Source organism: Neophocaena asiaeorientalis, unplaced genomic scaffold, assembly GCF_003031525.2.
Source record: "Neophocaena asiaeorientalis asiaeorientalis breed wild unplaced genomic scaffold, Neophocaena_asiaeorientalis_V1.1 scaffold31, whole genome shotgun sequence".
NCBI lineage: Eukaryota > Metazoa > Chordata > Mammalia > Artiodactyla > Phocoenidae > Neophocaena > Neophocaena asiaeorientalis.
The window spans coordinates 2,089,358-2,116,203 of record NW_020175320.1 but is presented as its reverse complement, the minus strand read 5'-3'; the positions used below and the strand labels follow the sequence as shown (position 1 = coordinate 2,116,203).

General features: G+C 38.6%; 3 protein-coding genes and 1 pseudogene across 12 annotated transcripts in view; 2 read left to right on the top strand and 2 right to left on the bottom strand.

Annotated features, from left to right (window-relative positions):
- Positions 1 to 9,981, bottom strand: part of PBLD (phenazine biosynthesis like protein domain containing) — a 35,166-nt gene extending 25,185 nt beyond the window's left edge. For 2 of the 3 annotated variants that reach the window (XM_024765562.1, XM_024765564.1), the window contains exon 1: positions 8,787 to 8,921. The gene's annotated coding sequence lies outside the window, so the exon portion shown is untranslated. Of the gene's footprint in view, positions 1 to 8,786; positions 8,922 to 9,870 lie in introns of those variants that run through there. The other variant, XM_024765563.1, reaches the window with a different exon arrangement.
- On the top strand, positions 8,793 to 20,608 carry HNRNPH3 (heterogeneous nuclear ribonucleoprotein H3). 7 transcript variants are annotated; one of them, XM_024765551.1, is made up of 10 exons: positions 8,793 to 8,902; positions 14,368 to 14,502; positions 15,029 to 15,167; positions 15,680 to 15,864; positions 16,322 to 16,408; positions 16,696 to 16,811; positions 17,837 to 17,972; positions 18,703 to 18,798; positions 18,874 to 18,966; positions 19,356 to 20,608. In XM_024765551.1, exons 2-10 carry the CDS (start codon positions 14,391 to 14,393, stop codon positions 19,430 to 19,432), a joined length of 1,041 nt encoding a protein of 346 aa, XP_024621319.1. In that variant the 5' UTR covers positions 8,793 to 8,902; positions 14,368 to 14,390; the 3' UTR covers positions 19,433 to 20,608. The 7 variants fall into 7 exon arrangements, with proteins under 7 accessions (XP_024621319.1, XP_024621318.1, XP_024621324.1 ...); XM_024765550.1 differs by lacking the exon at positions 8,793 to 8,902 and adding an exon at positions 8,953 to 9,084; XM_024765556.1 differs by lacking the exon at positions 8,793 to 8,902 and adding an exon at positions 9,108 to 9,314.
- Positions 20,609 to 20,903: 295 nt separating this feature from the next.
- The window catches only part of RUFY2 (RUN and FYVE domain containing 2), a 54,676-nt gene continuing 48,733 nt past the window's right edge, over positions 20,904 to 26,846 (bottom strand). For both annotated transcript variants that reach the window (XM_024765546.1, XM_024765547.1), the window contains exons 17-18: positions 23,088 to 23,165; positions 20,904 to 22,996 (exon numbers count right to left, since the gene is read on the bottom strand). In XM_024765546.1, coding sequence (XP_024621314.1) covers positions 22,853 to 22,996; positions 23,088 to 23,165 — 222 coding nt within the window. In that variant the 3' untranslated portion in view covers positions 20,904 to 22,852. The remainder of the gene's footprint in view (positions 22,997 to 23,087; positions 23,166 to 26,846) is intronic.
- On the top strand, positions 23,507 to 23,625 carry LOC112413587 (uncharacterized; annotated as a pseudogene).

Sequence of the window (26,846 nt, the reverse complement as noted above, 5' to 3'; positions counted from 1 at the left end):
CCACTACCTTCCCCGGAGTTCCACTGGGTTTGTTTTTGAGAACACAGTAGACACCTTCCTGAATTCTAATCTTGGTTCCATTTACCATGGAAATGTAGGGAAATCATAAACCTCCCTTGTTCAAATAGCTTAGTCATTAAACCTGCCCATGGGTATGCCTGGGAACACTGAGGCTTATTTGTCCCTCTGTAACTAACTGTCTTAGCTTGTTTACAGTCTCCTGTGGCTACAGACAACAGAAAGTTGATTTCTGTTATTCTGTAGCTGTTAGCATAAAAGAATCCACTTAGCTTTTGCTTATGACTACTGTCTCAAAACAAGGATACTCATTAATAAATGCCAGTTTAGTTCTTTGAAAATGTAAATACTAATAGAGCACTGACTGGCATTCAAAGTGTACTTGAACACAGTCTACTTGCTGGTGAAAGAAAATGAGTATAAAAAAGAATTACAAATTATAAGTAAAATAAGTTTTTAAATAAAAATTTGGAAGTCTATTTTTAAATTAGTTTCATTTAGCTACTAAGACCATATATATATATATATATATATATACACACACACACACACACATACACACATACACATATATATGGCATTCAACTACTTTGTGTTTACTTTTACCCATATTTCCTATACTTAACAGAAGCTCTGAAACACTTCCTTTGTTCAAATATTTTTACACTCGTTCTGATTTCCTCAACTACATTTATGTTTGAATACCCACTGTTTTGGATGGAAATTTTTCACTTTTCTGTTAAAGTTTACAGTTCTCATCTTATCGTCATGACTTACTATTTATCAACCAAATTATTGTCCCCCGCTCCCTCTCCCCACTGGTAACCACTAGTTTGTTCTCTATATTTGTGAGTCCGTTTCTTTTTTGTTATATTCACTAGTTTGTTGTATTTTTTAGATTCCACATATAAGCGATAACATACAGTATTTGTCTTTGTCTGACTTATTTCACTTAGCATAATACCCTCCAAGTCCACCCACATAGTTGCAAATGGCAAAACTTCATTCTTTTTTATGACTGAGTAGTATTCCATTGTATAAATATACCACATCTTCTTTATCCATTCATCTGTTGATGGACACTTAGGTTGCTTCCATATTTTGCCAATTGTAAATAATGCTTCTATGAACACTGAGGTGCATGTAACTTTTCAAATTAGTATTTTTGGTTTTATTCAGATACATACCCAGAAGTGGAATTGCTGAGTCATACGGTAGTTCTATTTCTAGTTTTTTGAGAAACCTCCATACTGTTTCCCACAGTGGCTGCACCAATTTACATTCCCACCAACAGTGTATGAGGGTTCCCTTTTCTCCACATCCTTGCCAACATTTGTTATTTGTATTCTTTTTGATAATAGCCATATACATATGTTCTTTATAGATATTCATATTCATATATATAATATCTAGTTAATACAAAAGCAAGCAGTAATGGAGGAATAAAGAAACAATAAAGACATGACATATAGAAAACAAATAGCAAAATGGCAGACTTAAACCAACCTTAATTACATTAAATGTAAATGGACTAAATTCACATCAAAGGGATTTTTTTTTTAAAAGACATGATCTAACTATATGCTTTCTATAAGAGACAAACTTTAAATTCAAAGACACAAATAAGTTGAAAGCAAAAAAATGGGGAAAAGATATGCCATGCAAAGTATAACCAAAAGAGAGCTGGAGTGACTGTACTAATAACAAACAAAATAGACTTTAAGACAATATTTGTTACTACTTTGTGGCCTCTCCCGTTGTGGAGCACAGGCTCCGGATGCACAGGCTCAGCGGCCATGGCTCATGGGCCCAGCCGCTCCGCAGCATGTGGGATCTTCCCAGACCAGGGCACGAACCCGTGTCCCCTGCATCGGCCGGCAGACTCTCAACCACTGCGCCACCAGCGAAGCCCAAGAATGACATTTTATAATGATAAAAGTATCAATCTATCTGGAATATATGACAGTTATAAACATATATGCACCTAACAACAGAACCCCAAAACACTTGAAGCAAAAACTGACAGAACAGAAGAAATAGACAAATCAACAATAATAGTTGGAGACTTCAATGCCTAGTTTCAATAATGGATAGAACAACTAGACAGAAGATCAACAAGAAGATTTAACAACACTGTAAACCAACTAGACCTATCAGACATCTCTAGTACACCCCACAATAGCAGTAAACAGCACATCCTTCTCAAGTGCACATGAAGCATTCTTCAGAATAGACCATATGTTAGGTAGCCCATAAAACAAGTCTTAATAAATTTAAAGGCCTGGAATCATACAAAGTGTGTCCTTCAACCACAATAGAATAAAATTACATTTTAATAACAAAACAAAAAGGAAATTTGGGAAATGTGGAAACTAAACACCATTCCCCAATAATAAAAGTGAAGCTCCCTGGTGAAATGGCCGATTCTAGGGCCAGGGTAAAGAAAATACCAGATGAGCCTGCAGCATCTTCTAGTACCAGAAAGTAAGGCAGTCTCAAAAAATAAAAAGGATAGGGGCATGTCAAAGGGATATAGAAGCCAACCTGAAAGTGCTCCCAGTGGCCTAAGCAAGAACAATTTGAGCAACAAAATTAGTAATGTAGTAGTAGATTATAACCCAAAGTACAAAATGAATATCCATGAGTCTGTACTGACATATATAAAAGATGAAAGAATGAAAGAAAGAAAAACCTTACAGAATAATATCAAATAATTTATCTAGCTACTCTCTCTTCCAGGAGATGGAGGTTATTTATTTATATAAATTTATTTATATTTTTGGTTGCGTTGGGTCTTCGCCGCTGCGCGCGGGCTTTCTCTAGTTGCAGAGAGTGGGGGCTACTCTTCGTCGACGTGTGCGGACTTCTCCTTGCGGTGGCTTCCAGGAGATGGAGTTTAAATACCCCTTGAGTATGGGTGCACTCAGTGACTTGTTTCCAAAAGAGTAGACCGTAGGAAGAGGATAAAAAGCAACTTCACAGTGGAGAAATCTGGCAAACACTACCTCACCCAGGTGATTAAAGGTAACACCATCAGTGATAAGTCATGTTGACAGCATATACTTTTGATATGGTGTGATGGGAATGGCACTTTACTTCTGTAGTCTTCTTCCCAAGAACACATTACTCTTGTCTAATGATGCCAAAGACATCAGAGAAATTCCAACTGAAGGATATTCTACAAAGTACTTGACTAGAGGATGCTAAGGAAAATGTTGACTAATGTAATTTAGCATCCCAGATCAGATACTGGAACACAAAAAGGATGTTACAGAAAAACAAGTGAACCCCAAATAAAGTGCAGCGTTTAGTTAACAGCAATGGACTAATGCTGGTTCATTACTTGTGACAAACATACCATAGAATGTAAGATGTTAACAACAAAGGAAACTGAGTGAGAGGTATACAGGAACTCTTCGTACTATCTTGGCAACTTTTGTAAACCTACAACTATTCTAAAATTTTTAAATAATTAAAAAAAAACAAAACAAAACTGAGGCCTGCCAATAACCATGTAAGGGCGCTTGGAAGCAGATCTTCCATCAGTTGAGCCTTGAGTAACTGCAGGCCCAGCTGACACTTTTTTTAAAAAATTTAATTAATTAATTAATTTATTTATTATCTTTGGCCACGTTGGGTCTTCATTGCCGCACATGGGCTTTCTCTAGTTGTGACGAGCGGGGGCTACTCTTCGTTGCAGTGCATGGGCTTCTCATTGCGGTGGCTTCTCTTGTTGCAGAGCATGGGCTCTAGGCGCACAGGCTTCAGTAGTTGTGGCACACGGGCTCAGTAGTTGTGGCTCATGGGCTCTAGAGCACAGGCTCAGTAGTTGTGGCTCACGGGCTTAGTTGTTCTGCGGCATGTGGGATCTTCCCAGACCAGGGCTCAAAACCATATCCCCTGCATTGGCAGGCAGATTCTTAACCACTGCGCCACCAGGGAAGCCCCCTGTTGACACTTTTGATTGCAGCTTTATAAGAGACCCTGAGCCAGAGGCACCCACAGAAACAATGAAATAATAAAAGTCTGTTTTTTAAGCTGCTAAGTTTTAGAGTAATTTGTTAACAGCAATACTAAGTAATACAGCATGATTTTTTTTTTTTTTTTTTTTTTTTTTTTTTGCGGTACGCGGGCCTCTCACTGCTGTGGCCTCTCCTGTTGCGGAGCACAGGCTCTGGACGCGCAGGCTCAGTGGCCATGGCTCACGGGTCCAGCCGCTCCACAGCATGTGGGATCTTCCCGGACCAGGGCACGAACCCACGTCCCCTGCATCAGCAGGCGGACTCTCAACCACTGCGCCACCAGGGAAGCCCCAGCATGATTTTTTTTTTCCCCCAGTTTTACTGAGATACAATTGTTACACATTACTGTGTAAGTTTAAGGTATATAGCATAATAGTTTGACATATATATTCTGAGATGATTACTGAAGTTTAGTTAGCATCCATCACCTCTTATAAACACAATAAAAAGAGAAAGCAAAATAAGAAAAATGTTTCCTTGTAATGAGAACTTTTAGGATTTACTCTCTTAACAACTTTCATACATCATATAGTAGTGTTAATTATAGTCGTCACGCTGTATATTACAACCCTAGTACTTACTTGTAAAGTATAATTTTTTTATATATAATATTCAGAAGCAGCCACTGCAAAACATAGGGACAAGATGCAGTCAATCTGTTTGGATTATATTTCTCATTATTCCTCATTGTAAGTTAATCTGTTCTCATTCCAGTTTTTACAAGAGATTCTAGACCAAATTTACCTAGCCTGAGCCTATCTCCCTAAACTATCAGAATGTAAAAGCAAAATATACGTTGGTGAATGCCAGCTATATATCCTAGCACATATTAATTTCCTACTAGACACATCCACTTGGATTGTATATGGCACCTCAAAATCAGTATACTCAAGTCCTATATTCCCTATGTCAGTTACTATCCCCACCATCAAACCCTAAACCAAAAATAACTCATCCTTGACTTTTTACTATCCATCCACAGCTTCTCTAATCAATCACTAAATCCTGCTGATAATGGCTCCTAAATATCTCAAAGACATCCTCTTATATCTATCCCAGTACCATTGTTCTAATTTAAGAGCTCATCATCTCTGCTGGGTCTTCTTTGCTAGACTGTGGTGAAAATTAGTTACTTAAATAAGTGCCTCCACCCCCAATATAACCATAGTTATTTGTACACTAAGAGGCATAGGTACATATATGAAGAAACATATTTTTATCTACCACTCAGAAGCTTAAAATCATGTGTGGGGGGAGAGGGGAATGGTGTGTTACTCTTAACGGTACAGTGTTTTCTAAGTTATCAATGTGCTTATAAAATATGAAAAGCAGTACAATAGTTTGACTTAAATTCCTTAAGTAGCTATCTTTTGTAGCTGCTTTCCCTGTTCTTCACAGCAATCCACTGGGACAGAAATAATGTTCAACACTTTTAATTATTTTCAAAAATTAGAGAAAGTGTGCTGGGTGCTTTTTTCCTTTTAAGTTGCGATTTGTTTACTTAGTAATTATTCCAATTGGATGAGACCTGTTGGTTTCCCTAATCCCAGAATGAACACTAGGGTGACTTGAAGATACAAACAAGTATCAAGAATGTAAACTGTAATTAAGTCTTGTCTTGAGAAATAATTTTGAATCATGATGGAGAAGACTACTGCTTTCTAAAGAGAGTAGATATATATGATATAAATCAAAGAACAAGCATTTCACAAAACCTTAGTAAGACAGATTTAGTGTTCAAAAGGCATTAACTACCTTAATTAGACACACTCCTAGAAACTTATTTGTGGGTTTGTTACGTTTTTAGCTTATTTGATTTTCCTGTAGATAAAAATATTGTAATCCAGTTTTTACGTTATTTCAGAATGCCAGTGGTGGTATGTGAACAACTATCTTAGCCAATTTTTAGTTAATATGCCTTCCCTCCCCCAAAAGAGTACAGTCTCTTTCAATTTCTCTTTCTTTCTTTTTCAGGCTCTGCATGGAATTTTCCTGTTTCCTTCATCTGGTGGTATAATCAGGATCACGTGTTAGCTGTCTTGTTTTCCTCTGGGCCGTGTGGGTACTTCTATTTCCTTCTCCTTTTTCATCTCTTCTCTCATTTTGGCCTCTAACAAGACCCTCTGCAGGGTCCCTCTGATCTCTGTACTAATAGGAAAGCACTGAAATGACGAAAAGGAAGACAAAGAGAGAGAAAAAAAAAAGCAGCTGCGAGTCCTTAGTTCTAACCATCTCTATGGAAACAATTCCACAGAGACCAATCTGGAAACAATTCAGTACGGACCACTGGAGCAATGGTGAGCCAATCTCACCAAGCCTTACAGGACTCAACTTGCAAATGAGAATAGTTGATAGACTTTTTTTTTTGAGAAAAGTAATAAAATAGGAAGCCAAATAAAAATTAAGTTTACCCCTATGTAACATACTTTTTTTTAAACTCAAAACTTCCTACTTGCTGTAATAATAAAAAAATCAAAGGCATGCATGTGCTAATTTCAAGTCCTTCCCAAGCATTCACACTGGCAAACAGCAGAATGCCCAATACAACGAAATGTGGCCAAAAAAACAAAGAAAGCATTGCAGTTTGGTGGTGAAAAGTCTTAAGAATGATTTTAGGATTATGGCCCACAACAATAAAAACATGTGGAGAGAATGCCAAACTCATTCAGGCAGTAAACAGATTGTTTGAATTCACGCAAGGGGTAAAAGGGATTACAGAATTCCATCTACCAAATCAGACTGAAAGACAGAAAGGATAAAGTAGTGATGTAATTTGAATCCAGGGAAGAACTCCACCTGAAGCGGGAGCTTGGAGTCTTACTAATAAAGCAATTATTAGAGAGAGAAAAGAAAGCTCCCCCGACACCCTCACAGCGTCAGACACCAAGATACCAAGTTTCAGTCCTGTTCAAAAGTCTCCAGCCAATAAACCGTTAACTGCAGGTCTCCAGAGATGCTAACTGCAGTGTTAGTTAGAAATAACTTCAATTTGGGGACTTCCCTGACAGTCCAGTGGTTAAGACTTCGCCTTCCAATACAGGGGGTGCGGGTTCGATCCCTGGTCAGGGAGCTAAGATCCCACATGACTTGGGGCTAAAAAACCAAAACATAAAACAGAAGCAATATTGTAACAAATTTAATACTTTAAAAATGGTCCACATCGGGCTTCCCTGGTGGCGCAGTGGTTGAGAGTCCGCCTGCCGATGCAGGGAACACGGGTTTGTGCCCCGGCCTAGGAAGCTCCCACATGCCGCGGAGCGGCTAGGCCCCTGAGCCATGGCCGCTGAGCCTGTGCGTCCGGAGCCTGTGCTCAGCAACGGGAGAGGCCACAACAGTGGCCGCGTAACGCAAAAAAAAAAAAAGATCCACTTCTTAAAAAAAAGAAGTAACTTCATTTGGCCTAAAATGATGTTTGTTCCCTTAAAGGTTATTTACATCCCCAGGTAGGTACATAGTGCTTTAAGACCCTAAGCCCCTGGAGTAAAAACCACTTGGGTTTAAATCCTAGCTTCTGCCACTAGGTGTATGACCTTGGGCAACTTTTTACATTTCTCTAGAACTCAGGCATACCATCTGTAAAGCAGGGATAATAATAATTATTTTTCAGGGTTATAAAGAGTCAGTGAATTAAGCACAGCACCTAGCTCAAGCAAGCTCTCAATAATTGTGAGCTATCCTTATTACATTATCCAGTTTCGTTTTTCTATCTCTTGTAAATGATGACATTGCCCCTTCTCCCTTTCTCTAAGGGTTATTTTGAGGGAGTGGTCTCAAGAAAGACAGTAGGGCATTATGACCCAGACAATTCTTACTGTCGCACACTTGCCTTACGCAAGTTTGAGAATGAATTAAAGCCACGAAATGGAAGTTTCCATTATATGACGGTAACTGGCCTCCTGTCTCCACCCTACACACTGCAAACCTCATGAAAGAAATTATTCAAGCTTCTCCACTGCTAATACCCCTTGCGCCCCCTCATCCCACTCTCGACGGGCTTCCTAGTGCCTGTAGTACAAAGTACAAAGTCTTTGGATACTGAAGGTGTACAACTTAGGTTCGTCCACATTTGCAACCTTCGGGAACATTCGTGTACTCTAACTCATTTCCTTCTCTCCCTCGCATTTGACATACGTTCCTTCGTTTGCACTTTAACTTGCATTGATCTCGGTACCAGGACTGCCCTCCACTCTTACAGAAATTAGACTTGCTTGTTTTTTGGGTTTTGTTTTTGTTTTTCCCTAAAAGCTGTCACTAGGAACCTCGGTGGTATGCGAGTCTGCACAACCAAAAATTATTTATTAGGCGTCACTTGTTCGCGCAATTTTCAAGAATGCAAAGCACTATTCAGAAAACAACCCGAAATCGGGTGCCTCAAGCGGCTGATGGGTCACTGAGATTACAAAATGGGAGACATTACAGGTGAGAGAAAATGCGAAAGCGAGAACAGGAAGCGAGGAGTGATCTGCAAGGAAACTTCAAGCATGAACAGCCTCCCCCGCGCCCCCAACGAGGGCCACGTTGGGGCGGCTGGGCCGGCAGTGCCAAAGCCGGGGGAAGGAGCCCCAGCCCAAGAACCTAAATCAGGGCCTGGTGGATACTCTTGTATCTTCCCAGCTGAGAAGCCCTACTATTTTTACCGCATAATGCAAACATGGTGGACAAGAAATGCCCTCCCCACGTTTGGCAGCCGAACCACGTGGCTCCCTTTCCACGCAGGTGACGCTGAGGTAGGGGCGGGGCCTTTACCGAACTTGTTCTTGGTGCGGCAGAGCAGCAGAGAACTTTTCCAAACCCCGACGCCACGGTTCCTGCAACACAGGACCACTATTGCCTCTTCACATCCTCCCCGAGAGAGCAGAAAGGTGACCTCTGAGGATCTGATAGTTTTATGGGAAGCAAAAAGGTGGAGTTCGCAACCTCTTTCTTTAACTGGACTACCTCCGGGCTCCTCTCCACCTCTCCCCCCAACAACCGGGCTTCCCACCAACGCGCAAGCGCACTTCCTGCCGTCCGCTCCAAGGCTGGGCCGACTCTCTTGTCTCGCGTGAGTGGGGCCTGCCGGTCTTCCTCGCTCTCGCTCCACCCCCTCCTCCTCGCTCGCTCTCTCCCATCCCCCCAAGCCAGTCGCTCTGCTGCGCAGCTCCCTTAGCGGTTGCCGCCGCCGGAGACGGTTGGAAGAACCGTTGTGGGAACGCTGCACGGGGCGGGCGACTTCTCCCTGCTCACGACCGGACCCCCTGAGCACCGGAGTCGGTGCTACTGTCGCCCGACAGGGTATCTGAAGTAAAAGGGGGTAGGTTGGGCTGGTGGTTTCGAGAGCGGAGTCGGGAGAAGGACGAAAGAGCGACTGGGAGGGGGTGGGGCTGCGGGGGGGAAGTGTGGAGGTCGCCGCTCGGAGGCGGCCAGGCTGCGCCTCCTAGGCGATCTCCCACTTCAAGGAGGGCGGCCTGCCGGGGGGAGGGTTTACTCAGGTGGAATTCAGTGAACGAAACCGAGCCCCGAAGTGGGGGGGTCATCCAGCACTTCTTCTTTCCCTGCTGGTTTGGCCTCCGCCATTTTGGGTACGGCGGCGCGGCCACCTCAGCTTCCCGCCCTTCTCCTCTCTTTCTGTTTTTTGCCCCTCAGCTTCCGAAAACTGATTTATAAGTCCGGGGGGTGGTTAAAGGTCCGTGGAAGGGATGAGGGTGGGGAAGGAAGCGAGCAGGGAAAGGCTGGGCACTTGGGCGGCGGGAGGATCTGGGCCGTCGGGCGCGCTCCCGATGGAAATGGCGCCAGATGGGCCTGGCCTCCCACCGCGGCCTCCCTTCCTCCGCAGTCTCGGCTGGGCTACCTGGGCCGGCGGGACTGCGAGTGACTTCTGACGCAGATTCCCAAGATGAGAGAGGCTGGAGCTGGGGGAGGAAAGCCAATGGCGACGAAGGCGCTCAACTCCCAAATCCAGGACAAAGGAGCCAGACGGCCTCCTTTGTAATTCCGCCGCCCGGTGGCGAAGGTTTTTAAGCCAGGCTTGGCTGCCGGGCGGGGAGGGGGGGAAGGGGCGTACTCTCCCTAGCTCTTTGGTCTCTAGGGCAGCTAGATAAACGAAAAGTCTCCGGGGCGGAATAAAGGACGCTTAGCCGGCCCTTATAGTCCAGATTTGGAACTTCGAAAAGAGTACGTACTCATTTTCCAAAGGGTTTTATTTTCCACGCTTCTCTTAAACGTATCGAAAGACTTTGTGGGTAATTGTTTTGTAAGCAGAAAAGCCGGTGACTTAGCAGATAGGAATGTGAAATGGACTTATTTCAAATAGGTCGTCTGGATCCAGTGAACTGTGGAACCAGGCTTTTGGAACCTGTGGGCGGGGGTGGGATGGTTTAGCAGTGGTTTTGTGTAGTTTGGTAAATATTGATTGGGTTAGAATTTAAGGAGTTTTATTTTGGGGGAACGGTTGTTAAAACACAATCAGTGATGGCAAAACTGTGTATAGGAATTGAATGATTAAATCTCCAAGGGTTGGATTTTCTGCAGAGATTGTTTGGGGATTAAGGCTGTAGAAGTAAGATACTTCAAAATACAGTTAGGGTTTATTTTCTTTTGGTAGCTAAGCATGTTTTCTATTTGGTGTAGGGCTGTAGTAACGTTTTGACCAAGAAAATAAGCCTGCTCAACAGAAAGACAAACTGCAAGTTCAGTCATGTGATGCTGTGATGATTTTCGGTCCTTAGAACAGTCGGAGAACTGGTTCTGTAATTTTCACTGAAGACCATACAAAAGGGACAGGCAGGCTATTTTTCCAGCTTTAAAAACAAAAAACTCTTCCTGTTGTTGAAGATGTTTTATGATTCTTGTGGACTTTGAAAAGACAGCCCAGAGTTTTCTATACTAGTTTCCTAGTATGTGATGTAACAGTTTCCCAGATTGGATTACTCTAGAAACCTTTTTTTCTGCCCTCTTTTTCATCTGCATCATAATCTGGAAATCCATCTAATTGCCTTTATATTTTTAATAACTGTGTTCTGGTGTTCTTGGCTGAATTGCAGTGGCTGGTAACATTGTTCTAGAGAAGAACTTGATCATTTTAGAGACCTCACCACCTTTAGGTACTAGAGGTGTCTCTAATTTTGTTTTTATTTGAAATTAATGATGGGACTTCCCTGGCGGTCCAGTGGTTAAGACGCCGCGCTCCTAATGCAGCGGGCACGGGTTCCATCCCTGGTCAGGGAACTAAGATCCCACATGCCTCATGGTGTGGCCAAAAAAAATTAAAAATTCAGTTAAGGAGCAAGCACAGTGAAAGGGAAATGATGTAAAATTACCATGTTAAGCATTTCATCACCACTTATTGACCAAATTTTGAAGTTCCTTCTCATCTTTTTAGCAGCAGTGGACTACCATTTAGAAAGTTATTAATGCATCAAACTCTTACTGTATGTATTATACTTAGGAAAATAGTATATGCCTCTATGTTATAAAGGAATTTTATCTCTTGGCCTCTGTTAGATGCTTTTTCTTAACAGCTTTGGGATACAGTTCACATACCATAGACTTCACCCATTTAAAATCACACAACATGTGGTCTTTTGTGACTGGCTTTTTTCACTTAGCATAATGTTTAGGAAATTATATTTAAAATCTCATATAGAACTGACTGAAGTTATTTTAGTATTTCAACTGCTGGTATTTTAATTGGTGCTAACACTAGGAATTCTTTAAAAAGCATTGTGATTAGCCATGACACTGTTACGAAGAAAGGTTGAGGTGGATTATCCTGAATAATTAGGAAATGCCATTTAGGTAGTTGCCGACAGCTTTATTAAGGTATTAGAGAAGATTGTCTTTTTTTATGTGTTTAGAGTTCCTCTTGGTTTTGTTTTGTAAATAGAATTCTAGGTTCAAATTTTGAGTTTTGAAGAGATAGTAGAGTATGGCTTTCTTTGTTGTGTACTCTTCATAAACATGGGATGGAAAGTCACCCTATAAAATAGTTTGTCTTCCGAATCTGCTTAATTTATCCTGATTTAGAATTGTGTTAACAGCTTGGTATTTTTTTATAGGCTATGTTTGTTGTTTTTATATAGGTCTCATTGATATAGGCTGATCCAAAAATCAGAACTAGTTTTCTTGCCTAGTATTTCTTGGAAAGTGCTAATAAGATTTATAGTAAAGATACGTCAGTTTTTGTTTTTGGTATTTGTTACTGAAACAGTACCTTTACGTTGAAAAAAAGGAATGTTCTAAATGAAATAAAACTACCATATCTACGGTCTTTTCACAACAGATTAGATTGGCTTTTCGAAGTTCTTAAGTTTTTCGTGAGGAAGTTAATATTTGAGGTTAGAGTCTCCCTATTTTTTCCTATTCTGTTCTTAAATTCCCCTTTGTAGAAAACAGTTTTTAGGTTGCTGACAGTTTTTGTTAAGAAAACGATAAAGATCTCCAAAATGTCTCAATTTTTTTCTGCAAGTCTACTTTCAGGGTGACTCTAGAGCTATTTTTTTAATTGTCTAGCTAATCACATATCCTAGTAAACATTTCCAGAGACCCCTTTTTTTCTTCTTTCTCTCTGCTTTAGACAGTTCCTAAGGACACTTGAAAACTTAAGCCTTTGTTGACTTTGAAAAAGACTTGTTAACAGTCCTTATTTCCTTTCAAGATTCAGGGTGGTTTCCTATCCTTTAAGGTTCAGTTATTTTGTTTGTGGGTTATTTCATTAGTTTTACAGGGCCCCTTAAAATCCAATAACAATGGCCACCATTGAATGATTACCATGTTGCAGACCAAGCACGAATTCCTTAACAGTCCAGTGAGGTATAAGTACCACTGCTGCACTTTACAGTTAAATGCAGAGGTTAAGTAGTTTGCTTAAATTAAGTAGCCAGTGAGTGGCAGACTAGGGATTCAAACCCAGGGTTTCCTTTCTCTTAAAAGTTCTTCCCAGTTATTTTTGTGCATAATAATTAGTTGTAATGTCAGATAAAAATTTGCATTCCTATTTTGAACATCTGTGCCTAGAGTGGCACTTAGCGTTCAAAAAAAATAGGGAAACAAGTACCAGATGTGATTCACGTGATTCGTATGCCAGAGGTATTTGCTTAATAACCACATTTGGATAATTTCTACATTAGCTTGTTTTAAACGTGTGGATTCTAGGGAAAAAATTTTACTCTTTTGAGATGCTACCCCTAACAGTTGCACTGATAATTACATTGTGTGAAATTAAATATTAGTGAATACTGTTTATATGAAATATAATCCTCAAGCTTAAAGGAATCAAGTGAACAAATTGTTTTGTTTACAGGGGAGGAGGTGGTGAGGGAAAGGTTTGAAATATTCAGGTGAGTAGGATTCCTACAGCTGCATAGTGAAATTTATAAGATGTGGTAAGTTTCTGCAGCTGAAGGACTTCTGCATTAACCTCTTTAAAATGTTCGGGAATTTTAAAAGAAAAGATGATTGTCTCTTGGGAAGGGAATTTGGTGGATGGGTTCTTATTTTGGGGGGGAATGAGGGTGTCTGGTACCGTTTTTAATACTTTTTGAATGTGATTGCATTACTTTTTTTAAAGTTCTGTTTAAAGTAGTGAGTAAACTGGTTTTTAATATTACTGTCTTCAATAATTTCTAAACAGGTGGCTTCAAAAAACTGAAAGCCATTCACTTTTGAGTGCCTTTTTATCTCAGTTTTAAAAGTCAGCCTAATTAACTCAGTAATTGTAAAACTTGCTTTTGGGGAGTGTTTAAATCAGGTTTAAACACAGATAGGAATTTTTCCCCCTTCGAAAACAATTTGGTGTGTTCAGAATTATAGTGCATCTATTAAGTTGAGACTTTTAATACCATTTTTCCAACATCAAAGGAGGATACTCATTGTACTTGTGACTTAGGCTCTTACTGTGAATGAATGATGGTACTATATACAACTTTTGGGTAATTAAGTTTTAAAGAATTTGCATAACTATTCAAGTGAATAATAAAACGTGGAAAATTTGAGATGTGAGGAAGAGGCTAGAGTTGACATTAAGATGACAGGGTGAAGAAATAGAGTTTGAAGACTGATGGTGGAATTATGTAAGTTTTCTTAAAATTGGTTAATATATAATATTTGATACTTAGAAATTCAGTACTTTGGTGGTGGTGGGGGGTTCAGGTTTCACTGCCTTTTCGCAGTCTTTTTGTCTACCCCCAAATAGAAAGGTGTTGTACCGTTGTATCGTGATGCTGTCACTGAAGTCACTGAACCATAGTTAACATTTCTTGTTGTGCACCCACTGAGAGGTGTTTCTTCAGTACCTCTGGCAAGAGTGTATTTTGATTGACTGCTTTATGTGCTTGTTTATTTTTTATAGCATTTAAATCAAACGGTATTGAGATGGATTGGGTTATGAAACATAATGGTCCAAATGACGCTAGTGATGGGACAGTACGACTTCGTGGACTGCCATTTGGTTGCAGCAAAGAGGAAATAGTTCAGTTCTTTCAAGGTACCTCTAGTATTAGTCAAAGTTTAGTAGTATTTTAATTTTATATTTCTATTGCTCAGTTTTTAATTTGTAAAACCCATTTGTTTGGGGGACTTCTTGATTTGAGTATATCTGGGTTAATGTATTAAGTTACGAAATGTGCTCCAGTTAATATTCAATACAGAATGTGTAAAAATATATAAAACCTAGCTAATACGCAATAAACTTGAGAGTAATTATGTGTGATGAAATGAATCATGAATTAGCATATGGAGCGTAGTTAAGTTTGATTTTTTTTTTCCATGTAATATTAGGTGGGCTTTTAGAGTGTGTGTGTGTAATTTTAAAAGACGTTGGTCGCAGAGAAATTTTTATGTAATCCAATAATATTTGAAAAAAATCTTCCTTTTATATTATGGGGTGATGGGAAAACTAAGCTTTTTTGTTTTGTTTTGTTTAGACTTGTTTTAAATATTTGATTCAGATGGGAATGTTTCAGCCTTTAACACTGTTCCCCTTGATGGGGTTATTTGTCCTTGGGTTAAAGGGTTGGAAATCGTGCCAAATGGGATAACATTGACGATGGACTACCAGGGGAGAAGCACAGGGGAGGCCTTCGTGCAGTTTGCTTCAAAGGAGATAGCAGAAAATGCTCTGGGGAAACACAAGGAAAGAATAGGGCACAGGTGGGGATGGAGAGTTTGGGATGGTGTTAAATTTTTATTTTTGGGGGTTGTGGGTCACTATTGCTTAAATGGGGGGGTAACAGTAACATTTTTCTGGGGTAGTTTAAAAGAATTGATAATTATCTAAATTTAACTTGGAAACTACAGATTTGGGTGGGGAATTAATGCTATAATAGTTTGCTTAAATTAAAATTAGATTGTTTCCATTTTTTGTAGGATGTTGTTGATAAATGCTTTTGTATAATCACCTGTTTTCTCTAAACACCTATTACATACTAAAGGAAACAAGCTTAAAATTATATTTTGTGAATTGTTTTCAAATGATTTGTATGTAAAACTTAAATATTAATTATTTAAGTTTGTAGGTGTAAAAAATGTTAACTTTTGATGTATTTAGGCAATTTAAATTGGATTATATCTAGATGTAGAAAAACGTACTGCATTTTGCCCAATATTTTATTTACTCTAGTACGTTTATGCTGAAACCTGTACCTTAAACCATTTTCAAATAGGTATATTGAGATCTTCAGAAGTAGCAGGAGTGAAATCAAAGGATTTTATGATCCACCAAGAAGATTGCTGGGCCAGCGACCGGGACCATATGATAGACCAATAGGAGGAAGAGGGGGTTATTATGGAGCTGGGCGTGGAAGTATGTATGACAGAATGCGACGAGGAGGTGATGGATATGATGGTGGTATGTGTATCTAATGAACAAAGGTTCTGTTGTCATTTTCTTAATGTTCCTGACACTTTGTCAAGAAATACAGAAATGGCAGTAATTCAGTACCTACTAGGTTTTAAAACCTGTTCATGAAAAGATGGATTCCCATGGCCAGCTATGGGACTTGATTGATGCACATATTGGCACCTGGTTTACTTAACACAAAAATTTTTTAAAGATTGTTACGTTTTGACATTTTCTGTTTGGCATCAGGGTGAAAATTAATTTTGATGTCTAAATGTATCCTTTTCATATTTTTAATTTCCACTAAGTGTTAACTGATTTTTTCATATGCACTAAGTTGGAAGTTGCAAACTTTGTGGGAGGGCGGAGTTGCCAGACTGCTTGCCACAAAACATGCTTTTGTAAACTGGATTATAGAATTTGTCTCTTCAAAGCTTATTCGTGTATTTCTCCTTAAATTACACAGGTTATGGAGGTTTTGATGACTATGGTGGCTATAATAATTATGGCTATGGAAATGATGGCTTTGATGACAGAATGAGAGATGGAAGAGGTAAAATATATATTAAAGACATAGTCATTTTTAGGTGAATTTCAGTATTTGCTTTACATGCACTTAGTGGTAATATAGGTGACTTGTATACAAAAGTCAACTCAGGCATATTTCAGTGCATTCCTGCATAGGGCTTTATACAGATGTATACTTACAGGAAAATTCTCCATTTGATATTTAGAACAACTGTTAAGTATTAAGATTTCTTGGGATTGTCAAAGAAAGGGGTGTAAATAGGAAAAGGTGTGTATAGGGAAGAAATAATCTTTGGAAATCTTATTCTCTAGGTATGGGAGGACATGGCTATGGTGGAGCTGGTGATGCAAGCTCAGGTTTTCATGGTGGTCATTTTGTACATATGAGGGGATTACCTTTCCGTGCAACTGAAAATGACATCGCTAATGTGAGTAATTTTGGTAATTTATTAGTTACTTTATGCATAATCATAGTCTCTAAATTTTGAAAACTCTTTAATGTACTCATCTTTGTCTTTTTAGTTTTAATGTCAAAAATCCCTTTAAAAGGAAAATACATATGTCCTTACCTTCACTAGTTGATGAATGTGTGTCTGTTGTGTGCCAGCCTACATAGGATTCAAGCAAGTTAAAAGCTACATTTATAAAGTCCAGTTAATTCGTGAAAGACTGACGAGCAGAGTGGTGCTGACTGGAAGATTTTCCTTGTGTCAAGTTTTGAAAGTGTTGTAAATATGTGATAAGTCAGTAAGTTTTAGTGGTGTGGTTTAGCTTTCTAGGCTTATGTGATAATCAGAAATTGAACTGAAAATAATGGTAGTAGATGCTGCTATTACTGATTTGAAAATGGTTTGTTTCAAATTGGTTAGAGAATCAGCAAATTTTGGCCCATGGGGCCAAGTCAGTCACTGAGTAGTTGTGATAGAGACCCAGTGGCCTACAAAGCTGAGGGTGTTTATTTATCAGCTAGCACTTAAAGAAAAATTTTGCTGTTGATCTTACTGAGAACCAATTGGACTAAGTTCCAGGTGCCTTTTGGGGTCACTTAAATCTGGTTAACTTGTGATTAGAACTAAATGATGTATTTTGGGAGCTCTGCATATACAGTGGGTAGGTTTATCAAACTCCATTGTTCTGAGTCATTTAACACCCAATTTCTCTTCATATGTCAGTCTCAGGTGACTTTTTTCAAACAATTTTGAAATACCTTTCTTGGGAGTGGGCTAGGGGAGCTTACTCTTCTCCCTCTCAGTATAGTAAGGAAAATATGGCTTTTTCATTTGTTTAAGGTAAACTGTTCTCTAACTTAGAAATGTTTTCTAAATTTAATATCCTCTGGCTTATTTTAAAAGAGATCTCTTCTTTTGCATTTGTTTTAATATACTTAAAACCAAAGTGTGGTAATTGGCTTTCAATAATTTATATAGAAAAGTAAAATAAGTGTTTTCTTTAGTTCTTCTCACCACTAAATCCAATCCGAGTGCATATTGATATTGGAGCTGATGGCAGAGCAACAGGAGAAGCAGATGTAGAGTTTGTGACACATGAAGATGCAGTAGCTGCCATGTCTAAAGATAAGAATAACATGCGTAAGTGGTATAACTTTCTTATTTGTGATTCCTCAAATGTAAGAGGTTCTGGGATCTGTAGGTAACTCTTAGCAGTCTGGGGCCTGAAACCATGTGGCCTCTAATAAGTTCAGACTTCAGTGGCTTCCTAGGGGGCTTTTTATTGAAGTTTACTCACACTCTTAATACTTGACAGATTATTAGAGTTTAAGTTACTAAAGAGAAAAAAATACGTATGTTTTTTGTACTTGCCTGAGTTTCTTGCCATTTGCAAATTGTTTAACGTATTCGTTGATAACTTGGGTAACTTATTCCTGCATGTCATCAAATCTGTTTTTAAGCCATTAAATTTTAAACTCCACTAGTGATTCCCAAATCTGGCCACACATCAGTCACTTGATATTAATAAGTTGTTCCAGACCCTACCCTCAAGCTACCCTCAATATTCTAATTCAATACTATGAATGGGCCTGGAATATATTTTTAAGACATATACCAGTAGGTTCTAAAATAATGTCAGCCCTTTTATAGATAAGGAAACTGAGGTGTCAAACACTTGTTACTTGTTCAAGCTTAAACAGTTTGAACAAAACTTAGATTTTAGTCCTATCTGGCCTTCACTTTGTCACTCCACTAGGAATTTGCAAGCATACTTTTTCAAGTTAGTATCAGCCATTCAACCTTTTCACACTTCTGCTGATAAATTTGATCCATCATTCCTTTCTCCCACATTACTTTTTTTCCCCTAAAGAACATCGATACATTGAACTCTTCTTGAATTCAACTCCTGGAGGCGGCTCTGGAATGGGAGGTTCTGGAATGGGAGCCTATGGCAGAGATGGAATGGGTATGTAAAGTTTTTAAAATAAGCTGACTTAGACACTTAGCAATCAGTCTCAAACTTTTTTTCTTTTTTTTAAAGATAATCAGGGAGGCTATGGATCTGTTGGAAGAATGGGAATGGGGAACAATTACAGTGGAGGATATGGTACTCCGGATGGCCTGGGTGGTTATGGTAAGTGTCTGATTACTCTGGTTCAGTTTGTGTTAGTCCCCTTATGTGGTGCAGAGTTAAAGTTCATTTATTGTTCTTTTTTTAAAAAATATTTATTTACTTATTTGGTTGTGCTGGGCCTTATTAGTTGCAGCAGGCGGGCTCCTTAGTTGTGGTTCACTGGCTCCTTAATTGCAGCATGCTTGTGGGATCTAGTTCCCTGACCAGGGATTGAACCTGGGCCCCCTCTATTGGGAGCGTGGAGTCTTACTGTGCCACCAGTGAAGTCCCTTTTTTTTGTTGTTTTCTTTTTTAATTGGAGTATAGTTGATTTACAATGTTGTGTATATTTTTAATATCTTACGCATTTATATCTTCTAAACGGTTCTTAATGTCTTTTTTTCCCTAAGGCCGTGGTGGTGGAGGCAGTGGCGGTTACTATGGGCAAGGTGGCATGAGTGGAGGTGGATGGCGTGGGATGTACTGAAGCATAACCACCGATATAAAAGTCCTGACAACAGCATCTGGTCTACTAGACTTTCTTACAGATTTAATTTCTTTTGTATTTTAAGAACTTTATAATGACTGAAGGAATGTGTTTTCAAACTATTATTTGGTAAAGCAACAGATTGTGATGGGAAAATCTGTTTTCTGTAGGTTTTATTTGTTGCATACTTTGACTTAAAAAAATAAATTTTTATATTCAAACCACTGATGTTGATACTTTTTATATACTAGCTACTCCTGAGGATGTGCTGCTTTCATAAGATTTGGGTTGATGTATTTTACTATTAGCTCTACAAGAAGTAGTTTAGTGTAATCTTAGAGGACAGTGGTTCACCTCTGCATAAACTACAAGTCTTAATAAGCAGACATCTAGAATAGAGCTTGGAAAATAATTAGTGTAACTCTTTAATAATTTCTCCTTGACAATACTGTAAATATAAAACCTTAAAGATGAATTTAGGTGGCTTCAGGAGTATAAATTCAGCTAATTCTATATTATTCTTTTTCAAAAGTCATTTATCAGGCATAGCTCTGAAGTGTTAATGATCTAAGAGGTATCTGGCTATATGAATATTCATAATTGTGTTACCTGCAGATGGGAGTGTTTAAAGTTTAAATTCTAGCCCTAGATTTTAGAATAAATCCCCTCAGCACTTGACTGACGTACCAAAAAAATGTTTCCCAAAAGTGATAGTTGTAAGTTCTCAAAATGTCTTAGACTAAGTTAAGGTTCTCAGTGACATGAGCATTCAGTGCAAGTACAAAGATATTTACCATGGAGTATAATTAATTCTCACAGATGTATTTTCAGCTTCCAGCCCAATAGTTAAAGCATATGGTTTTTTAATAACAACTGTATAGGTGACTACTTTAAAAAAAAATGTAAGACACAAGTCCATGTCTTGAGAGTCTTGCGATTGGATTTTGCATCTGATGATATGTTTGGAGTTTTAGAGCCATTGTGTTAAAAAATTATATGTAGCAAGGAAAAGGTGCTTTTTTACTTTTAATCCCTTTGATCAATATGGCTTTTTTCCAAATTGGCTAATGGATCAAAATGAAACCTGTCAATGTGAATTCAGTTATTGAACTTGTTACTTGTTTTTGCTAGAAATGTTATTAATGTAATAAATATCATTGTGGGAGATAAGAGTAATGGCGTCTGTCCTAGAATGCTTTGTGTCAGTTACTGATTATAAATCAAATTGGTAGAAGGTACTGTGTCTAATTGAAGATTAGACAGAGTGACTAAGGAATGATTTCTCCTTGTTAGAGAAGGCAGCTTGATAATGTAAGTGGAGCCTGTCGACTGGAGTAGTGATTCATCTTATTGCCTGTACTCCCTTAATTACCTATTTAAGTACTAGGCTCATACCACTTTTTAAAAAAAGATGACGTGCTTTTATTTCCCCAGGATTACCCTATTAAAACGTACGCCTTCTAAAGTGGGCTAATTTTTCAGATCTTTTATTTATATAAAATTCACATTTTAAAACTCTGGATAGAAGAATTACAATCACAATTCCTTGGCACCATGATAGCATTACTGTGGTAGTACTCCTAGATGAGGGAATGGTATGTGAAGTTCACAAAGTACAAACTGACAGTTCTGTAACATAAAATCCAAAATAAGTAGAATGGTTTCTAGATAAAAGTCAAAACAAAATGGAGCAACTTGTATTACTGTCATAAAAGCCTGCCTACAAACAGCCCAAATCAACGGTGATGACATGAGTTTTGAGTGGCAAAGAATTTAAAGGGGGACTAAAAATCGTGGTTTATTTGTTGAATGAAACCAGCCTTGGAATTTAAGAAAATCACATTTTAAATTTAAGCAGTTATAAAAAACAGTATTTGAAACTTTTCATTTTTGCTTATTCTCATTTTCAGCAATCATAAAAATGTTAATCCAATCCCATCAGTACAAAATAGTTCCAAGAATATAATTCATGTCTCAAATATTCCTATCAGAGCATTAAGGACCACCTATAAATCAGTATGTCAGTTCAAACTGAACACTGAAAACTGGATTAGGGAGAAGATAAATCCGAAAGTAAAACAATGGTTTCATACTTTGGCAATTTAGAAAGTTAAATAATTTTAAACTTCAATGGAAGAATGTACTCTGAGGAAACAATTCTATAGAATAAGCAACCATATCCTAGCGGGGAGGGAGGTAGCCATGATTCATTAATGCTCTTAGGAGTAATGTAGATACCTATGACATGTTTAAAAGGTTCTCAGACTTAAAGTGCATGATTTAAATTAGGCTTAAAAGTAGAACCCCAAGTGGTGAGGCTGTTCAAATGGTTAATTATACAAGGGTAACTGGATTAAATTCTTGCTATGGCAGGGATTAGTGTTTATTGACGTTCATGCTTTAAATAGTTCAAATATGAATTTAATGGCAGGGCTGAAACTACATCTTTACCCTAGGCCCTGGCTTGGAGGTGCTCAGTAAATGGTAAATATTTTATTCTGTACATATACTGTAGTAGTAGACTGCTACAGTGTAATGCTTCCTAAAAGTTAGTGGAATGGAAACATAATACAGAATTTTTTTACTCAAGACTGTCATATTAAAAGCAAAGTTTTATTGCACTTTAGACTTCTTAAATGCTTAGGCGAGAATCAAATCAGCCTGTAATCCCTGCTACTACATTTTTTTTCTGGGGAAGGGTTTATGTTTTGACTTTCAAAGGGGGTGTGAGTCCTCCCGAAGAAGTGCATATGGAATTTTAACTTACTTTCAAAATAAAAAGTTTTCAGGCAAAATAATACCTCTGTAACGCACTGTTATCTGAAAGTTATCAGCAAATGTCACATTGACTTTTTAGAGAAGGAAGGCCTTTTCTAACGCAAAATGGGCAGAGGAAGGCAGAGCAAATAAATATTGTGAAATCTTACCAAGGTAATGAAAAATGTGTTGAAATATAAATGCTTCTAAAATGTGCATTTCCAATTTTTCAGAACTGTGAAGCTTTAAAGTGCATTAAGAAAATTACAGGCACCATCAAATATCAGTTTGACAATCTGGAGAATAAAACAATCTGAATTCAGCCCTATTTTTAAGGTCTTTACAAAATAAGGCAAATGTGTTAGCTATGCTATCTGACCTCTCAATGGCATTAAGAAAAGAGTTACATGATTACTACATCAGGAAATAGGATAAAGTTACTGTAAAGCATGCCCTATCAAATTCTTTCTGAATTACAGTGGGGGAGGAAATGTCAAATTATACAATTTATAATTCCCGTGAGTTGAATATGTGGACAGTAAAACTGGTACCAGTGCTGTCTGAAAGCTGCTTAAGAGGGACTGTCTGAATACACTGTATACACGTTCATACATAACATTCATCGTAGGTACTTTTCATACATAAGAATTTAGTTCTGGAGTATTATGGCAAGTTAGATGAGCATCTTTGAATCAGTAATGCGTGACAGGAATCACAAACCCGTACTGGCTTTGGTGAAGAAGGCAAAGGCAGTTCGTTGTCAGAGCAAGCATTACAGAAAATTTCCCCACAGTTTCTACAGTGGTGCTATTAAATGGAAAAATCAGAGAAAAAAATTTTGAATAAAATTAGCCATATTTGCAACATAACTTTTGGACTCACTTCCTATCTCCCTTACCTTTCTCTTAGAGAGTGAGAATTCCTTTTCACAAAGTTTACAATGTGTTGCTTCTTTGTCTTTCAACCAAACCAGTCCCTAGTAGGAAAAATACAAATATTAATGCTCAAGTTGGTAACAAAGTTACATGTGAAAATATTTTCAACTAAGAGCATTTTATAGGAATAGATATGTAGATTAACCAAAAATGAGTCCTTTTCTTTGAAATAGTTGTAGATTTAACAAGTGTGGAATTTGCTTCAAAATAATCTGGGTGAGGAAGAAGGGATGTGGGTTGAATATAAATAAAGCAAGGTTGGCCATATATTGATAAATAGTGAAACTGGGTCATGGTTCATTTTATTCTCTTTACAACAGAATATTTGAACATTAACATGACAAATGTTTTTAACAAAAATCTATTATGGAAAGTAATTCTCTTTAAGGAAAGAACCCTAGTAAACCTACATCGTTGGAAATGCCTCATAGATTAACTGTGTGGTTTCCTTTACTCATAGAACTACCTGTTAGATCTGTGGGAAAGAACTACAAAACAGAGCTGCCAAGTAAACTATGAAAAACGTAACAGTCAAACTTTTTATCTTAGGTATTGGCATATCCCAATGATCTGTACTGTTCTAGGGTGTGATGGCTTAGGAGTGAATATGATTTGAACCTAATACGTTTTTAGAGGGTGTCAAATTCAGAACCAGGAAGATCCATCTCCTGACACTAAACATGGTCCTAAAGTAAATCACTTGAGGAAATTGGATCCCAAAGATTACAGGAGGGGAATTTTGAAGTGTGTCCATATATTTTTTTTTGTGGTACGCGGGCCTCTCACTGCCGTGGCCTCTCCCGTTGCAGATCACAGGCTCCGGACGCGCAGGCCCAGCAGCCATGGCTCACGGGCCCAGCCGCTCTGTGGCATGTGGGATCTTCTGGACCGGGGCAGGAACCCGTGTCTCCTGCATCGGCAGGTGGACTCAACCACTGCACCACCAGGAAGCCCGAAGTGTGTCCATATTTCATTGGAGATCAAAGAAGCCTAACTAAAAGAATTGTGGGCTGACTCACATGATAACTTATTTTTGAAAGGGCTATTTTATCTTGAAGACTATGAGTTTGGAGGAACTAAGGTAACTGGCAGTGGAAAGAATCAGAACATGTGAAATTCCTTAAAAATTTATTGACTTAACTTTGTGTTACACATAATTTAAAAAAAAAACACCCTTTACACTTAAAAAAAAAAAAAAGGAAAGAACCCTAAAGAATATCCAGTCCAGAAACACTGAAGGATAAATTTTCATTATGTGAAATGCATGAGTCTGGCATTATGTATATATACCTTATATACAGCAAATCCACAAAATTTGAAGAGATTTTGGAAATCAGATGATTGATTTTGTTATTTTAGGTAAGACTTCACCTTAAATTCAGTTCTACACTGCTATTAATTTCCCTCACCTTCTGTAACTCACAAATTTAATAGTTACTATGTAAACTTTAGTGGCAAATATAAGTAGTGTCGAACAGGTGGGAAGTTAACTTGATACCTAAAATTTCTAACTTGACCCATTCTTTCTTTGTTGTTGTCGATTTAAATTGAAAACAATTATTGAAGAATTTGGAGGGAAAATTTTGACACATTCTTAACTAACCAAGCTCTTGGCTAGAAAAAGCATTTTTTTTTTCCCTTGTGAAAGCAACTTTGTTAGGTTGTGCCCGTTTTATTTCAAGAAGACCTAAGTGAAAGAAGAGTCCTCTGCTTCTGATTAATCTCATCACATCTCCCTTTCAGAAACAGCCCAGGCTAAGCTACATTGCCACTGCTTCCAAAGAACCAAGTATATCTGATTACCACTTGGGAGATGGAACAAGTGCCACCTACAACAGTGTACCTCTAAGGCATAAGACCTTTACCAGCTAATGAGAGAAAAGTCTTCCAAGCAGAAGAGCCCACAGACATATTTCTCAAAAGCCTGAGTTGTCTTGAAAGCCTTTTCTACCTGACAGAGTTCTTTGAAGAAAGTGAGACAAGGACTAAGTATTCACAGATCAAGGTCACAAGGTTAATATCAGCTGTTTTTATTTCACAGTCTTAACCAGCAGCTATTATCTGATATAGCAGAGGTAAGACAAATGGTGTTGGGTTACTGCACTTCAGGCAGTCTAAGGCTCCTTCGAACACAGGATTGTAAGAAGTGAAGGTTTAAAAAAAAAAAAAAAAAGAAAAGAAAAGGGAAAAACCTAGACAGCTCATATCAGACACACCAGCAGAGTCACATGACTTGAATCGTGGAATTTTCTTTTAAATCAAGATGGGGCCGTAAAGATAATTCAATCCAACTTGAAGAACACCATAAAAAGGAAAGTGATTTGACAAATGTCCCAAAGCCACCTAGTGGAAGCAACTTTGCTTCCTGCCCAGCTATATTTGTAAGGGATGGAAAGCCTGATGTGAAGCAGATTTCCAAGCAGTATCATTTGGTTCAGAAGTAACCTTCTGACATCAGGGTTGAGCTTCCAACTTTATTTCCAGACTTATTTTAATTTGACTGAACTTACCCTGCCCCTCTCCCAAAGAGAAAAGCTGTACACTGTACGGTAAGCCTAGTGTATTAGCTGGAAGGGACCTCAGAGATCAGCACCTTCAAACTTTCATTTTACAAATAAGAAAACTTGACACCCAGACAGCTGAAGTAGCTTCCTCAACGAAACAAAGCTGTTTACAAGCAGAGCCAAAACGAGAAGGGAGCAAGCTACTGCTCAGCAAACAAATGGCTATTTTTCTCTGCCCAGTTCCAGAATGTCAGCCACACAGCTTAAACCCTCCTAACAGGATATTAGAGGATCCTTCTCTAGAGAAAGTCAACTGCCCCAGAGAGAAGTCTTGTAGGTACTAACATTGAGAAAGGATACCCATCAGTTCGGAAGTTAACAGATTTTTCTATGCTTGAGGCCTACCAGTCTATTACAACCCATCCCCATCCACCTAACCAACACACACAGGGCTTTCAAGATTTTTTTTTTGTGCCTTTTATCGAAATTGGGAGATTATCCAACATTTGAGGAAAGATTGGGGCATGAGGTACTCCAACCAAAGAACAAACCCAAGAATGGAATTCAGAAGAAACAGAATGGAAGTAGCAAAATAAAACTTTAAAGAAACTATAATGAATATCCTCAGAGATAAAATAACAGGATGCTATTTTAAAAAGGAAAACTGAGCGAATAAAAGCCTGCTGAGGGACTCCCCTGGTGGCACAGTGGTTAAGAGTCCACCTACCAATGCAGGGAACACAGGTTCGATCCCTGGTCCGGGAAGATCCCACATGCTGCGGAGCAATTAAGCCTGTGTGCCACAACTACTGAGCCTGCACTCTAGAGCCCGCGAGTCACAGCTACTGAAGCCCGTGTGCGCCTAGAGCCCGTGCTCTGCAACAAGACAAGCCACCACAATAAGCCTGCGCACCACAACTAAGAGTAGCCCCCGCTCGCCGCAACTAGAGAAAGCCCGCACACAGCAACGAAGACCCAACAGAGCCAAAAATAAATTTAAAAAAAGAGCCTGCTGAATATTAAAAATATGGTAGCAGAAATAAAAAAGTCTCACAGAAGGCTGAACCTGAATCCAACCAAGCCTTTAGATTTAATTTCCAGTTTACAGGCTTAAATAAGGGGCTAGAGTAACAAATTTAAGACTACTATGAACAAGCAATCAGATAAAATCTGAAATGTGAGAAACTGTAGGACAGCTGTTCCAGACCCATCAACTGG

What these genes read in the sequence shown, in the direction of transcription:
- HNRNPH3 (XM_024765551.1), top strand. Translation starts at nt 14,391, where the DNA reads ATGGATTGGGTTATGAAACATAATGGTCCAAATGACGCTAGTGATGGG. An exon ending in AGGTGATGGATATGATGGTG is followed by an intron (nt 15,865 to 16,321) that starts GTATGTGTATCT and finishes TAAATTACACAG; the next exon opens with GTTATGGAGGTTTTGATGAC. An exon ending in TAAAGATAAGAATAACATGC is followed by an intron (nt 17,973 to 18,702) that starts GTAAGTGGTATA and finishes TTTCCCCTAAAG; the next exon opens with AACATCGATACATTGAACTC.